The following is a 13,255-nucleotide window of genomic DNA, read 5'->3' on the forward strand; positions in this document are numbered from 1 at the left end:
GTGTTACTCCAACACTTGTGCCCAATGTAGATAACAGGTTCAATAAAAAGATCATTTCTATGTTTCTAGTAATCTGACTGGGTTGCTGGGCCAGATTCAGGTTCACCCTCTCCTCCACTCCTCCCTTGGATATCATCCAAGGAAAACATGAGGAGTGTGTTGTCAGTTCCCCCTGACAACGCAATTTACATTCCCCCGCCCCCCTGCCCCCAACATGCCCATATAACTCTGCCAATTGGAGGTCAACACTTCAAGCATCTGATGAATTGGGCAGCGTCCACGAAAGTTTATGCCAGAATAAATTCGTTAGTCTTTAAGATGCCACAAGACACTTTGCTGCTATTGCATTCCTGTGGACTGGCGTACGGGCTGAAGAGATTTTCTCCGGATCTAGAGAAAAATAGCTCGGTCTGTTTAATCAAACAGAAAAGCGCAGGTGGGCTGAAAAGACTGATGGGTGTGAGACTGGCCCCCCTTCCCAGCGGGAAGAAAAGCAGTGCGGGAAGGGGCCCCGCGCCCCCCTCGCCCCTCACAGCTCTCCGACGGTGCGCCACTCAGGACTGCAGGCTTTCGCGGCTGCGTTTCCCTCACAAATAAAGAATACACCGGGTGAAAGTCACACGCGACTACGCGGAACGTGCTCGTTTGGCTCCGAAGCCGCCGGCCGCATCCCGCGCCATGAACCAGGCTTGGCTGCTTCGGAGTTGGCGGGCGCCGGTGTGACTGAGATGGCAAGCCGACGCGCTCTAGGCTGGAGCCGGGCACGGAGGGAGAGGGGCGCGCGGCGGCACTGGTGGCCGAGCGGGGACAGGGCCATCGGCTCGCGACCCCTGCAACCCAGCGAGGCGCCCGCCGAAGGCACTCGCTCGCCCACCCTGCGGCTCCCCCGGCCCGCTCACCCCCCTGGACTGTGGAGGAGAGCCAAGGCTGAGGAGGAGATTTCCCCCTCGCGCCAGAATGCCGGGGGCTGGGGATCCTCGAAGCCGGGCGAGCGAGAACGAGGCAGAGCGTGGCAGGCGATCCCCCAAACGCCTCCCCCCCCTCTCCCTCCGCCCCCCCCCCGCAGCCGAGAGAAGGCAGAGCACGCCGCCGCCGCCGCCAATGCGCCAGGCTGGCGGCGCGGGAGGAGATGACGCAAAGGGCCGTGCGCTCCCCCCAAAAAAGTGCTTCTCCCGGACGAAGATGGCGGCAACTTAGCGCAGGGCCCCAAGATGAGGGTGGCCCCCGGGCGGCAGGAGGCAGCCAAATCCGCGCCGCGAGCCGGGGGGGCCCGTGCCCGGCGGGAGCCTCAGCAGCAGCCGCAGCAGCCGCAGGGCAGCGGCACCAGCGGTGCTAGCGGCAGCAGCGGCAGCAGCGAGAGCAGAGGCAGCCGCAGCGAGAGCCGCAGCAGCAGAAGCCGCCACCTCCAAAGCGGCGGCGGCGGCGGCGGCAGTAGCCGCGGCGCTCCGGCATCTCCTCGGCAGCCCCGGCGAGCCGACCAGCAGCAGCCAGCCAGGCGCCAGCGGCTCGTCTTGGGCTAGGGGGCACGGCGATCGCCCCCCCCGGCTGGCTCTCCAGGGCGCCGGGGTGGGCGGCGGAGCGCGGCATGAGGCGAAGGGCGGGAAGCGGGGGGCTGGTCGCGTTGGCGCCAAAATGGGGGCCCGCGCTCTGACCATGCCCGGGTGACAGGCAAGGAGAGGGAGGCAGGGGACGGCTACCGGCCCGGCCCGGCCCGGCCCAGCCCAGCCCAGCCCAGCCCGACGCGCAGGAGCACCACCACCATTAGCGCCGCCGCCGCCGCCGCCCCCGTCGTCGCCCTTCGCCGAGGGGGGAGCCTGGCGCCCCGCCGCCTCGTGTCCATGCCCGTGGGGCCGTCGAGCCCGGCTGCGGAGCCCCCCTCGCCGTGGAGCCGGCCGGGGCTGCGCGCTCCCGAAATATGAGCAGCTGCCCCACGGGAGGACCCGGCTCGGGCGTGTGCTTCGGCCCGCGGGAGCCCGACAAGCCCTTCGCGGACTCGGAGCGGGCACAGAAATGGCGCCTGTCGTTGGCCTCGCTGCTCTTCTTCACCGTGCTGCTCTCCGACCACCTGTGGCTCTGCGTTGAGGCCAGGCAGGTCGCTGCCGGGCGCTACCGGGACCAAGAGCGCGCGGGGCCAGGCATGGGGGGCGACGAGGGGGCGGCGGTGGCCCCCAGCAGCAGCAGCAGCAGCCCCGCGGCGTCGGCAGCCGGCCAGTGCTTCAGCCTGCTGGGCGACGCCGAGGCTGCCTGTCGCCGCCTGCAGCCCGGCGGCTCGGCCCAGGCGGAGCTCTACCTTCCCTTTTGTAATTCCTACACGCTGCGCGAGCTCTTCTCTGGGCTTTCCCGCCCGGACACTCTGAACTGCACTCTGGACCAAGGCGGCGGCGGCGGCGGCGGGGGCGCTGGGGATGGGGATCGGCTCGGCAGGGCGGAGGATTGGCTCCGTTCTTGCCGCCGCTGCGTCCTGGCTTACCAGAAGTACGATCAGCAAGCTCAGGACCGCTACCGAGAGTTCGAGCTTGTGCTCCAGAAATACCTGCAAGCGGAGGAGTACTCGGTGAAATCCGGGCCTGAAGATTGTAAGGTAGGAGCCCTGCCATGAACGTATGTGGTTGTTTTCACTTTGTTTCTGACACCACCAGCGTCACCCCCTTGGATTTACTGCTGGGATCCTTGGCCGCGGTGGTGATGCCAAGATAGATTTGACTTGGCTTTGGGGCTTTGCACGGGCTGCGATCTTCGTGGTTTGTTTTCCCCTTTCCGCCTTGGGCGCGCGGTGGGAGAGACGATCGAGGAAGGCGATCCTCCGTCCCTTGGGAGGGCAGAGCTCGCTTCGCCTCCACATGCATAAGCGGTGGACTCCTGGCTCCGCTGGCCCGCTCTGCCAGGGGCTGGAATGCGGCTTTGGCACGGGGACGTGGCTGCGTGCCAATGAGCAGGACCCGGGATGGCAAGAGGACGCGTGGGCTGGTTCTCGGGGTGGTGGTGATGGCGGGGAGAGCAGGGCAGGGCAGGGCAGGCAGAGCCATGGTAGGGAACGGGCCTCGCTCGCTTGTTTCCCGGACCTGGGAAGAGCGGCGTCATGAGTCTGGCGGCGCGCCGGTTTGCTTGCTTTGCGGGGCGAATTATCTTCAGAGTTCCTGGCCCAGAAGGGTTGATGTTACGGGGTTGGGCCATTAACTTTGGAGGCACAGCTTCTCTTGGGCTATGTGCGTGTGCGCATTGAAGAAGAGCGATCCGAAATCCTCTGTGTAATCAATGATACCCGCTTGGTTTTGCTCCCCTCCCCCGGGCCCATTTCTGGCTAACCAGCATGAACGACAAAGGACAGCTACTTAGTTGGCCGAGAACTTTCAGAACCTCTCCGAAGGACAGCCTTGTCGGCCATTTACCGTGAAAGCCCTGCATGCCGGGTTTTAAAGTGTTTCTTGGAACATAGGGAATCAAAGCTCGGTAATTATCTGGGGAGTCCTAGAGAGTGTGCTAATTGAGTCATAGAGGAAAGGAAGTGGTCCCGGGTGGCTCTTCCTCTGTACATGAGGATATTTCAAGTCAGCTGTGTTAAATCTCTGGAGTTGGGATTAGCTCCAGGCTTATTAGTTGCAGGTGGACTCTGCAGTGGACTGCGTAGGGAAAGCAGTGATGGCAGGGTCTGTCTTGCTGCTTTGTGTGTGGCTACTTTCTCATTTTGCCCTAGACACAGTTGTTTGACCTTTACACAAAGTGTTATCCCGTTGTAGTTGTTGCTGTCATGACATGTTGCTAAGTCCTATGCCCATTTATGTGGGAATAAGCCCCACTGACACCAGTGGGACTTACTTCAGAGTAAACATACAGAAATAGGGTCTGGCTTTGCAGAAAATGCTTAAAATCCAAGCAGCAGTTAAAAGACCCTGATTGTGGACACATGAAGTACATCAGATTGGTTTTAACAGGACCTACTTCCAAACAGGTGTGCTTGGGATAGTTAATTTCCTTCTGAACTGGAATCACTGCATTTTCTTTAGGGCTTATTACCCTGATTTTTTAAAAACCCAAAGAAAATCTAAAGTTTATGTGGACTGAATTTACTTTCCTAAAAAAATTAAGAGTAGTGCTTGGCAGGAGTAATTGCATATCAAGAAAACTAGTTCCACAAAGGTTTTTTTTTAACAGCAAAAAAAAAACCTTTAATTTGTTTTCAATTTTAAAAGTTTGCATTGAGTATATTACATTTATTTATAAGTAGAGTGGTCAGAATTCCAAAGCTTTTAGAACACAAAAGCATCGGTTCAGCCTTGCAATGCCTCAAATAGTACCTTTAAGAGTTTGGAAGCTTACAAGTGCTGCTTATTCAAGCAACAGGAGGAGCTGCTTAGTGTTCTGAGTCATTTTTTTTTTTCAACCACAGGCATTTTATTTGATTGGGCTATAAAGTGTGTAAAGCAGATTTTTGCAGTTGAACTGCAGCCCATAGTGTTGCTGTCCATGGTGCTGCAGATTCTTGGTGCTATCCATGGTGCTTGGTGTTATAAGAAATATAATGTAAATGCCTTCTCTGGGTCTAATGCATTAGTTATAACAATTAACCCAATTTGATATAATAACTGAGCACTTTAACATTTAATAAGATTGATGGTAACTCTGAATTGCTTAGCATGTTGGAAAGTACAAACTATAGTATCCTGACTGTATCCAGATAGATAACTATGAGATTTTGATGCCTTTGTAGTTTGAAATGTTTATCTTAGGGAAAGCATATATTATACATGGTATCATGCTATTTTACAATGTTTAGATATGATGGAATATCATTTTATTATAAAATGAACACTTAGCTATTTATTGCTGTGTCTATATCTACACATAACTTCTGGAATAATGTAAATATATTTTGGCCTTGGTGACAGTTAAGGATACATTAAATTTTGGTTCAGCTTTAGGCCTTAGTTTAGCTAGAATTTCACATCCAGTCCTATTATGCTTCATTTAATATTCAATGTGTCATAGGCTACCTTTTACTGCACATTAAAAGAGACAAACATATTGAATTTAGCCAGTCAGCATGCATTGAAACAGCAAAGCTGTTAAAGCTGTCTGTTTCTATTTCAGAGAAGAGAGCATTTCTTCCAGTTTACAATTTGTATTTGATGACAAAATCAATGATACTTACTATGCATGTTGTCTCTTGTAGCATTTGTCTTCTGTCATGTCTTTACCCCCCCACACCCCTTTTCAAGTAGCTTCAAAGAAGAATTGGTTAGCATATTAGAGAGTAGAAGTTACGGTTTACCTGTTGTCTGTCTGAACCTTTACATATATGCCTAGAATAATATTGGCTATAATAATTGGTAAAGGTAATGAATATTGGACAGTTCTGATATTATATCATTCTTACATGCAAGTCTAATTTTTCCTTTTTGTTTTTATATTGCACAATTTTTTGAATTCATGATCACTCCTTTCTTTGTGTTAAGAAATCTATGCAAAACTTTATACTGCATTAGTTACTTCATACTAGAACAGTATTTTTGCAGTCATATCTCACAGTTCCCTTCAATTAGAAATACGTTATGGATTACAGAGTATGAGTCTGCATTTTTAATTTTATGGATTTGATTAACGTAACAGTTATGTTGAAATTACTTGGATTTAGCATATGTACTGGCTTGACCAGATGATTTAAAATAGAAAAAAAATCACATGATAATATTATAGATTTTGCATTTGTACTGGATGCAAAATTATTTGGATGGATCAAAGTAACAACATAATGAGGCTTATTGTTGTTGGTTCAATTCTATTTGTCATTTTTATGAGTCTGATTGGATCTCCCAGTAGCCTGTGTGCTGATTTAAAGCCATGTGTTGTTGCTAATTCTGGCTAGCTTTGTACAGTTGTAATTGCAGTTGGACAATTTAATGTCATGCACTCATGGATTTAGTAAAGGTGAAGCATGAGAACAATTACTTGACAATTACAATTATAGTTAAGTGTAATTTAATTGAATGCCAATGGCTCTGACTTCAGTGGAAGGATGTCTTTGTAACAGCTGAGAAACTATGTTTTAATGTTTAGTATAAACACCTTTCTTAGTATTTATACATTCCATATGCTTGTAAACAAATCAGACATTTTCATATTTTCAAAACATAGTATATATATATTCAGTTTTGTTTGATTATTGAACTCACCAGTTAATGCGTACTATAGTATATAAAAGTTATTAGGCTGAGGCTAGAAAACATGGGTGAGTGGAAAATGAAGGAAGTGGAATCTAAAGACTCATTCGTGCCTTTTGAATATCTTCAGATGATATATTCAAGTCTTTCTTAAGTGAATTGTCCATATAGCAATATAGTTGTTCTGGAATAAAGCAACCTGGAAGTTTCTAAGAGAGAATTGGGTCAACTAAAGCACATGTAAGCATGTATGCTTTCAAAAAGATTTTAGTGAAGCCAGATATTTGAATATATGACTTTGAGAATTATTGCAGACATAATTTTACTTTTCTACTTTTAAAGCAGGTTTTAAGTGGTCATTTTCAATGCAATGTACTATCAGGAATGAAGATCTACTTTGGCAACATATTTGTTGTTATATTGGCCTGGTTCACACAATCGTGGCATGGTTAACAAGCCATGGGCTGTTGTTGGGTTATCTGAGGGTTGGAAATCCAGCTGGCAGGCAACTGGCACATGCAACAGGAGAAATAAGCCATGTGGCTTATTTCCCTCACTGCAGTTGTGTGAACTGGCCCAGTTGTCATGCACTATGGATTGACATCAGGTGTCCTGTGGATCCCTGCTCCTTGTGCAACTGCTAGTCAGAGAAAGGAACTGTAGACAGTTCAGCTGGAGCATTCTCACCAGAGTCCAGAGTTCTCTTGGCCTGAGAAATCAGATGATGCCAGTTGGCCAGTCTGGTAAAATAGGCTGATATAAGGTACCCAAGGCTGCTCCTTTCCTAAACTTTGGGCAACTTGTTACTGTTGGAAGCTGTGGTGCATTCGGGGCAAGACTTTGGGGCAGATGTTTAGGCCCTCACTTGGCAGAATGGGCAGGGTTGGCTTTCCACATTTGAAGTAGGTGAAATATTATCTAAAGAGGGTGCCCCCCTGTAAGACACTTAAGTCCAGAGTTTAAAATGACATAACTGAACCAGTGGATGGATGCCATCAAGTCCTCCCTATGTATCAACAGACTATTAGTCTTCTGCCAGATATTGCCCTTAAGCTATCAGCCTTCATACTTCTGCCTTCAGCCTACTAGCCTGCTTGCCTCCTGCTCAAGGTATTGAATGTGCCTTTGGGCCTGAGCACATGACATATTACAATAATCACATCTAGAAGTTTTGTTTTATGCTAACATATCAGTGTGAGAAAAATATGAAGACATTCCATTGTTTTACATTGCACCTAAAGACATTGGGCAAAGGCTCACAATGATTTTTCTTTTAATTTATTTATTGCATTTCTAATCTGCCCAATAACTAATGTTCTCTAGGTGATAAACTGTAACATGAGTTTGCCGATCGGCAGGTGGGACTAATGAGTAGTGGGTAATTTATCTAGGGAGGTAGTGGGCTCTCCTACACTGGAGGCATTCAAGATGAAGCTGGACAGCCACTTGTCAGGGATGCTCTGGCTTGGATTCCTGCACTGAGCAGGGGGTTGGACTCAATGGTCTTATAGGCCCCTTCCAACCCTACTATTCTATGATTCTAGGAGTCTCTTTTAACGTACCTTAACATTGTCCAATGTTTAAGCTGTTTCACTCCCAAATGCTTATCTCTACAATGTTTCAACGCCAGTTAGGTGACTTAACTGCTTTGCATATTTGATCTGTCTTTTTTCTTAGCACTTACCCTTGGGTACCACAGAAACAGGGGTGGGCTACTGTTTGATTGTTTGAGGAGCATACCACTAATTTTAAACAGGCTTGTGTGCCACATCCAGCAATATACCTGTGCACTAACTTGACAATATGAATTATTACCTTCAGGTATGTGAGATTTCCTCTGTCACTCTCTCTCTTTGCACATACTTATGCATGCACATTGCTTTTCTCTTGGTCAGCACTGACCTGGTTGTGACCTACACCTGAACATATGAAGCAGCGTTACATTGTCAGGTCACTGGTCACTTAGTCCAGTATAATCTTCTCAGACTGGCAATGGCTTTCCAGGGTCTCAGGTTTGAAGCTTTTCCCAGCCTTGTTACTTGAGGTACCAGGGATTAAGCCTTGGATGTTTTGTATGCAAAGCACATGCTTTGCTACTGAGTTATGGCCCCTTTTTGATGTGGATCAACTTCAAAGTGAAAGCTGCAATAGGAATTGATAGGAGAAAGATCTTCTTTGTTTACCCACTATGCTTTTACTCCTGAGAGGTAAAATCTTTTAGCAGGTCCATCCCATTTTCATTGGAAACCCTGCAGTCAACTGACATGATGTGCAGAGATGAAAGTAAATGAAAAGCAAGAATGGGTCATATTAATACAGGTTGTGAGGAAAATTCAAATGTTGAGATAGAAGGAGGCTGATTTGATTCACATGTTTGACCTTTAACTCTTTGACCCACCATTAAGATTTCTCATAGAACATAGTGAGCAATAAATCAAATTCTTAGAGAACAGCATGAGCAATTAATCAAATCCTTAAGCACAACAAGCAAATACGCTGAGATGGCAAAATGTTATTAATATCCAAGTGCAAAACACCCTTAGATCTAAGGAAAAATTTGTGATCGTTTTACTGATGAGCATTTTATTAGGATTGGTGCTGTAACACATTGGATTAATCACCTGGATTAAACAAAGCATATAGAAATAGAATTCAGTTTAAGTTAAAAATGTCAGTGCCAATGTTTTTATTTATAAACCATTGTGTCACAGTACAACCGGAATACAGTACTGATATCTTGAAAGACATATGTCACAGTTTATGTAAGGAAAGGAAAAGACTTATGATATTGTCAGATCATAGTAAAGAGAATGTAGATCTCTGGAACTTATCATTGCAGACATTGTAAACTTTGACCACCCTTGTATGAAGTGGTTATTTGGGGTTGGGGAGAAATTGGTTTGATTCACATTTTGATGCAAGCCTACCTAATTTGCATTTCCCTTACTAATATGCAAACTGTAATGCAGTTATCCTTCAGTATTCACACCTGTTAAAATTTTGTGATACAGGTCTCCAATCAAAAAATGCATAGCAAAATGTGTGTATTAGGAAAAAGTACACAAAAATATGTATATTAGTGAAAATAATGTATAAAAATGCATTAGGGGAAATTACTTTCAAAAATGCATATATTAGGCAAAATTACGTAAAACAATATGTATATTGAGAGAAATGTGCATGAAGACACATATGAATTTTCATGTGGACTTTAAAAAAATCCACAAAATGATGCAGCAACTGGACACAACAAATGTAAGACTGGAAACATGAGAGACATAAGCCCTATTTATACATTCGAAAAATGTGAGGGCTCATATAGTTCCTTCAGAACACACGAATTAGGCTTCAGAAAAAACCAAAATGTTCAGATTCATCCATCCCCTGGTTATTGATGGTGCATCCTTCCTGAAGTTACATAAAATAAGCTAGCCTCAACCAGGGTCCACAAATATTGTCAGCAGTGATGGACATCAATTTAATCCTGGCAACCAGCAGGGAAAGCCTCTAATGTACTCCACCAAAGCAGCAATGAGGCTGAAACCCATATACACTTACCTTCAAAGGAACTGGAAATAAGTCCCTTTGAATTCAGTGGGCCTTACTTCTGAGTAGACCTGCATAGGATTGCACCGGAAGTGTTTCAAAAAGCAGCTGGTAACACAGGGAGACAAAGAAGGTTTCTTCCAGAGTGGTGCCAGAAATACACTGAGTTTCAAGCTTAAGTTGATTGGTGTATTTATGCACTTTTGATCAAGTAATAGTGTTTCTTATTTGAGAAAGTATTCATTCTATTTCATTGCTTTTTCTGGGAAATTAAAAATGTATTTCTAGCAGAAGTCTAGCTGAAGTTCACTTTTGGTTCTTTTCTAAGAAAGTGTAGTGCTAAACATAGTATTAAGAAAGGCTTCCCTTTTCTTAAGTTTTAGTCATCCAAACTATGGCAACAGAAAGGTTTACTTTGCAAGCCTCCTTTGGAGCAGGGGGCATAGTCTGGATGCATGAACTTAGAAGTTCCAGTTATACTCCTTTATTTTAAAAAGGAATAGCTTGGGACTTGATAGAATGAATACCTTAATTATACCAGAAGAACTGCTATGTGTTCAGAAACAGGTATAAATGCTAACAGCTGTGCTACTGCCTGATGAGGAAGTATTGACATGTGCCTTCTGCATAAAAAGAAGGCCTTGCTTTTAAAAAAAAACGGCACATGCAAATATATTGAATTAATGAGGATGTACAATATATTGGTTGTGTTTGCATGTAACACAAAGCCAGAGGTGTTGAATCTCAGGCCCATGGACCAAATCTGGCCTGCCTGGTGTCCCAATCTGACCGTTTGGGGCTGTCTAGAAGACTATGCCCTCTTCATCTGACACCACCTGCTTTCCCCTGACTGCTCTGCTGGTCATTTGGTGGTTTCCTGGATTTTGTGTGGTTTTTTCCCATCCAAAAAGGTTGAAATTCCTCTCTGTTACTGTCAGTAAGAGCTTTAAGCTAAAACACACTGGTATGTATGGGATGGCCCTGCATCTGCAGGCTTCAGCCCTGCCCAGCAATGGAATGCAGTCCCGGAGAGCTTCTCCGAAATTGAATCTGGCCCTCAGGCTGAAAGAGGCTCATCACCCTTGCCCTAAACCATGGATTATATTAACCATGGTTTGCTGCTTTAACCATGAATATTTTGCAGACAAGCACACAAGCCACAGCTTGTTTTGCCTATTTCTGGTTTGTTTCTCTCCTGCCCATGTTACCTTCAGAGTGGTTTCATTTCCAAGTTGCTCTTGCTGGCTGCCTCTCATTCAGGGTGGGTAGCAGAACAAACAAGCTAGGGTTAAGCAATGGCTCTGGTATCAGATATTGTGACAAGCCATTAAACAAGCCACACTTCATATGCCAATAATGAACCATGGCTTCTATTTGTGGTTTGTAGCTGGTTGGATGGGTTCAGTCACAATAGCCCAATTTGCATGCAATGAGAAGCTACCATGAGTGAATTTTCCCACTGGACTTCTCATTGTGATGGTGGTCACCATTTTGAGTATTCAAGGCATGCTGTAGCTTCTCGTTACATGTGAACCCAATGAAGGTGGATTGTTGAGATGCTTGACAAGCCACCCACAACCTTAAAATAGCCCATGGCTTTTAGGTAGCTTGTCAACCACTCCGACAATCCACCCTCACTGAGCACACGTGTAGCAAGAAGCAGTGGTGTGCACTGCCACACCCTGCATATTCAAAATGGCCACCGCCGCCATGACAAGAAACCCCACAACGGAATTCATCAACAGTGGTTTCTCATCATGTGCGAACCAGGTCAGAGACAAACCAGATTTTAAACAAACTACACCATGGCTAAGTGTTATGTGCAAATGAGGCCACTGACTATGTAATATGCATTTCTTACATCTTTAGAATTTATGTAAAATATTTTTTATTTTATTTTTTAACTATAACTAGAAAAAAACCACTCACTACAAAACACCCTCACTGAAAGTAGACATTTTGAAATGTCTACATGTAAAGTCTAGTCAAGGCACATGCTTGCCTGTGTATTACATTATGGTTAGATTTCCAGATTCCTGCTTTCCTTTTTTTTTCTTAGCTACTTCAAAATAATCAAATTTAGGCCACAGCTAAGCACTTCTGAAAGTCTCATACATGAAATGCTGTACTGGTACTTGTTAATCTCATAATGCCTATTTAAAAAGTGCAATTGCACGCTAAGTAAACTATTTCAATAAAAATTGATAATAACTCATATTTATTTAATGCAGCTTAAAGAAACAACAGCCCACAATACTCGGTTAATAAAAAATGCATGAGAGGTATTTATGATCCAAGGGGAAATGAGAAATATTTTTTCACCAAGCAGTAAGCTCTAATTATAGTCATCATAATCATAAAAAGATTTTTAAAAATGCTTCCTGAATTTGGATTGTATTTTGGCTTCTTTTCAATTCTGTATGATGCATCCTGATACAAGGATTGTTTTTAGAAAATTCAGCCCAACACACCAAAGGAATATTGAGCATGCCCTCGTTGGCAGCTGTTTTTAGAGGTAGATCACTTTGAATATGTCATGTTCACCAGCCTTGACCTGCTCTGAAGAGGACTCAAAGGCAGAGGAGACTCCCCCACTTAACCTAACTCCTGCTATGCCTGTGCTTTCCAGGCCAGAGGATGTGCCCCTACCTGACTCCTCAGATGCAGAGTACACTTTCCCATTACAGCCTTCACTACCCTCACCCCGTAGGAGCCAGAGGCTACAAATCAAGTAGTAGCCCTTTAAGAAACAAACTGCTTATCTGAGTGGGTGGACCTCTTGAACTGCTGGCCTTTATAAGGCTTCAGAAAGCCTTTGACTGTTCCTGAGTCAGCAGCTTACTTTGATTGAGTCTAAGCTAACTTGGAGCTGGTCAAGGTTCTGAAGGACCCTGCCTAGTCTAACCTTGCCTCGCCATTCAGCACACCAAACCTGACCACCATCCCTTGACCTGACCTGATTGGACATGACCCGACTTACCCCGATGGAGATCTTGTGTTGACCCTCCTTTCTTGCACATGCCTTGCTGGTTTCAGCACCTCTGGGTGCCTTGAATCAAGTTGGACAGGACAGAATGGGATAGCAATTGGAAGTTCAAATCTATGCCTTGTTAATGGCTTACTAGCAAACTCATCTGCTTCTCCCCTGTCTCTTTAATGAGGAGTTATGAAGACACCAGGGCACAGGATAGGAGGGGCAGTCTGTGTAAAGTCAGTGTGCACTCCAAAATCTCTCAGGGTCAGTACCTGTGTTTGGTGTCCCTCTGTCACTGAAGTAGTTACTCTACCCATTGCCCCCCTGCATTACATAGTTGTTTGCATAGCACATTGGTCTACTTCTCTTCCTTTTTTCTTTCTCTGCACATGTCTTGCCTGTCAGGCCAAAAGGGAGTGTTCATAGGTTTTTGCAAATCACACTGGCCACTGAGAGTGGGGTGAAACCCCTCTATGACAGAAACTTGATAGGTTGACTAAGGGCCAAAGCAGACATTACTTCAAATCCATATCTAGAGGTTGTCATTTCATTTTTGCTCTAGAGTAGGCACAGGGGG

General features: G+C 45.8%; 1 protein-coding gene across 1 annotated transcript in view; it reads left to right on the plus strand.

Moving 5' to 3' along the window:
- Positions 1 to 1,915: 1,915 nt before the first annotated feature.
- NALF1 (NALCN channel auxiliary factor 1) overlaps positions 1,916 to 13,255 on the plus strand; it is a 569,070-nt gene continuing 557,730 nt past the window's right edge. The window contains exon 1 of the mRNA XM_084844653.1: positions 1,916 to 2,581. Within this exon, the coding sequence (XP_084700779.1) occupies positions 1,916 to 2,581 (666 nt within the window). The remainder of the gene's footprint in view (positions 2,582 to 13,255) is intronic.

This window comes from Heloderma suspectum, chromosome 3, assembly GCF_057233095.1.
Source record: "Heloderma suspectum isolate Gila_16-S chromosome 3, 16-S_ref, whole genome shotgun sequence".
NCBI lineage: Eukaryota > Metazoa > Chordata > Lepidosauria > Squamata > Helodermatidae > Heloderma > Heloderma suspectum.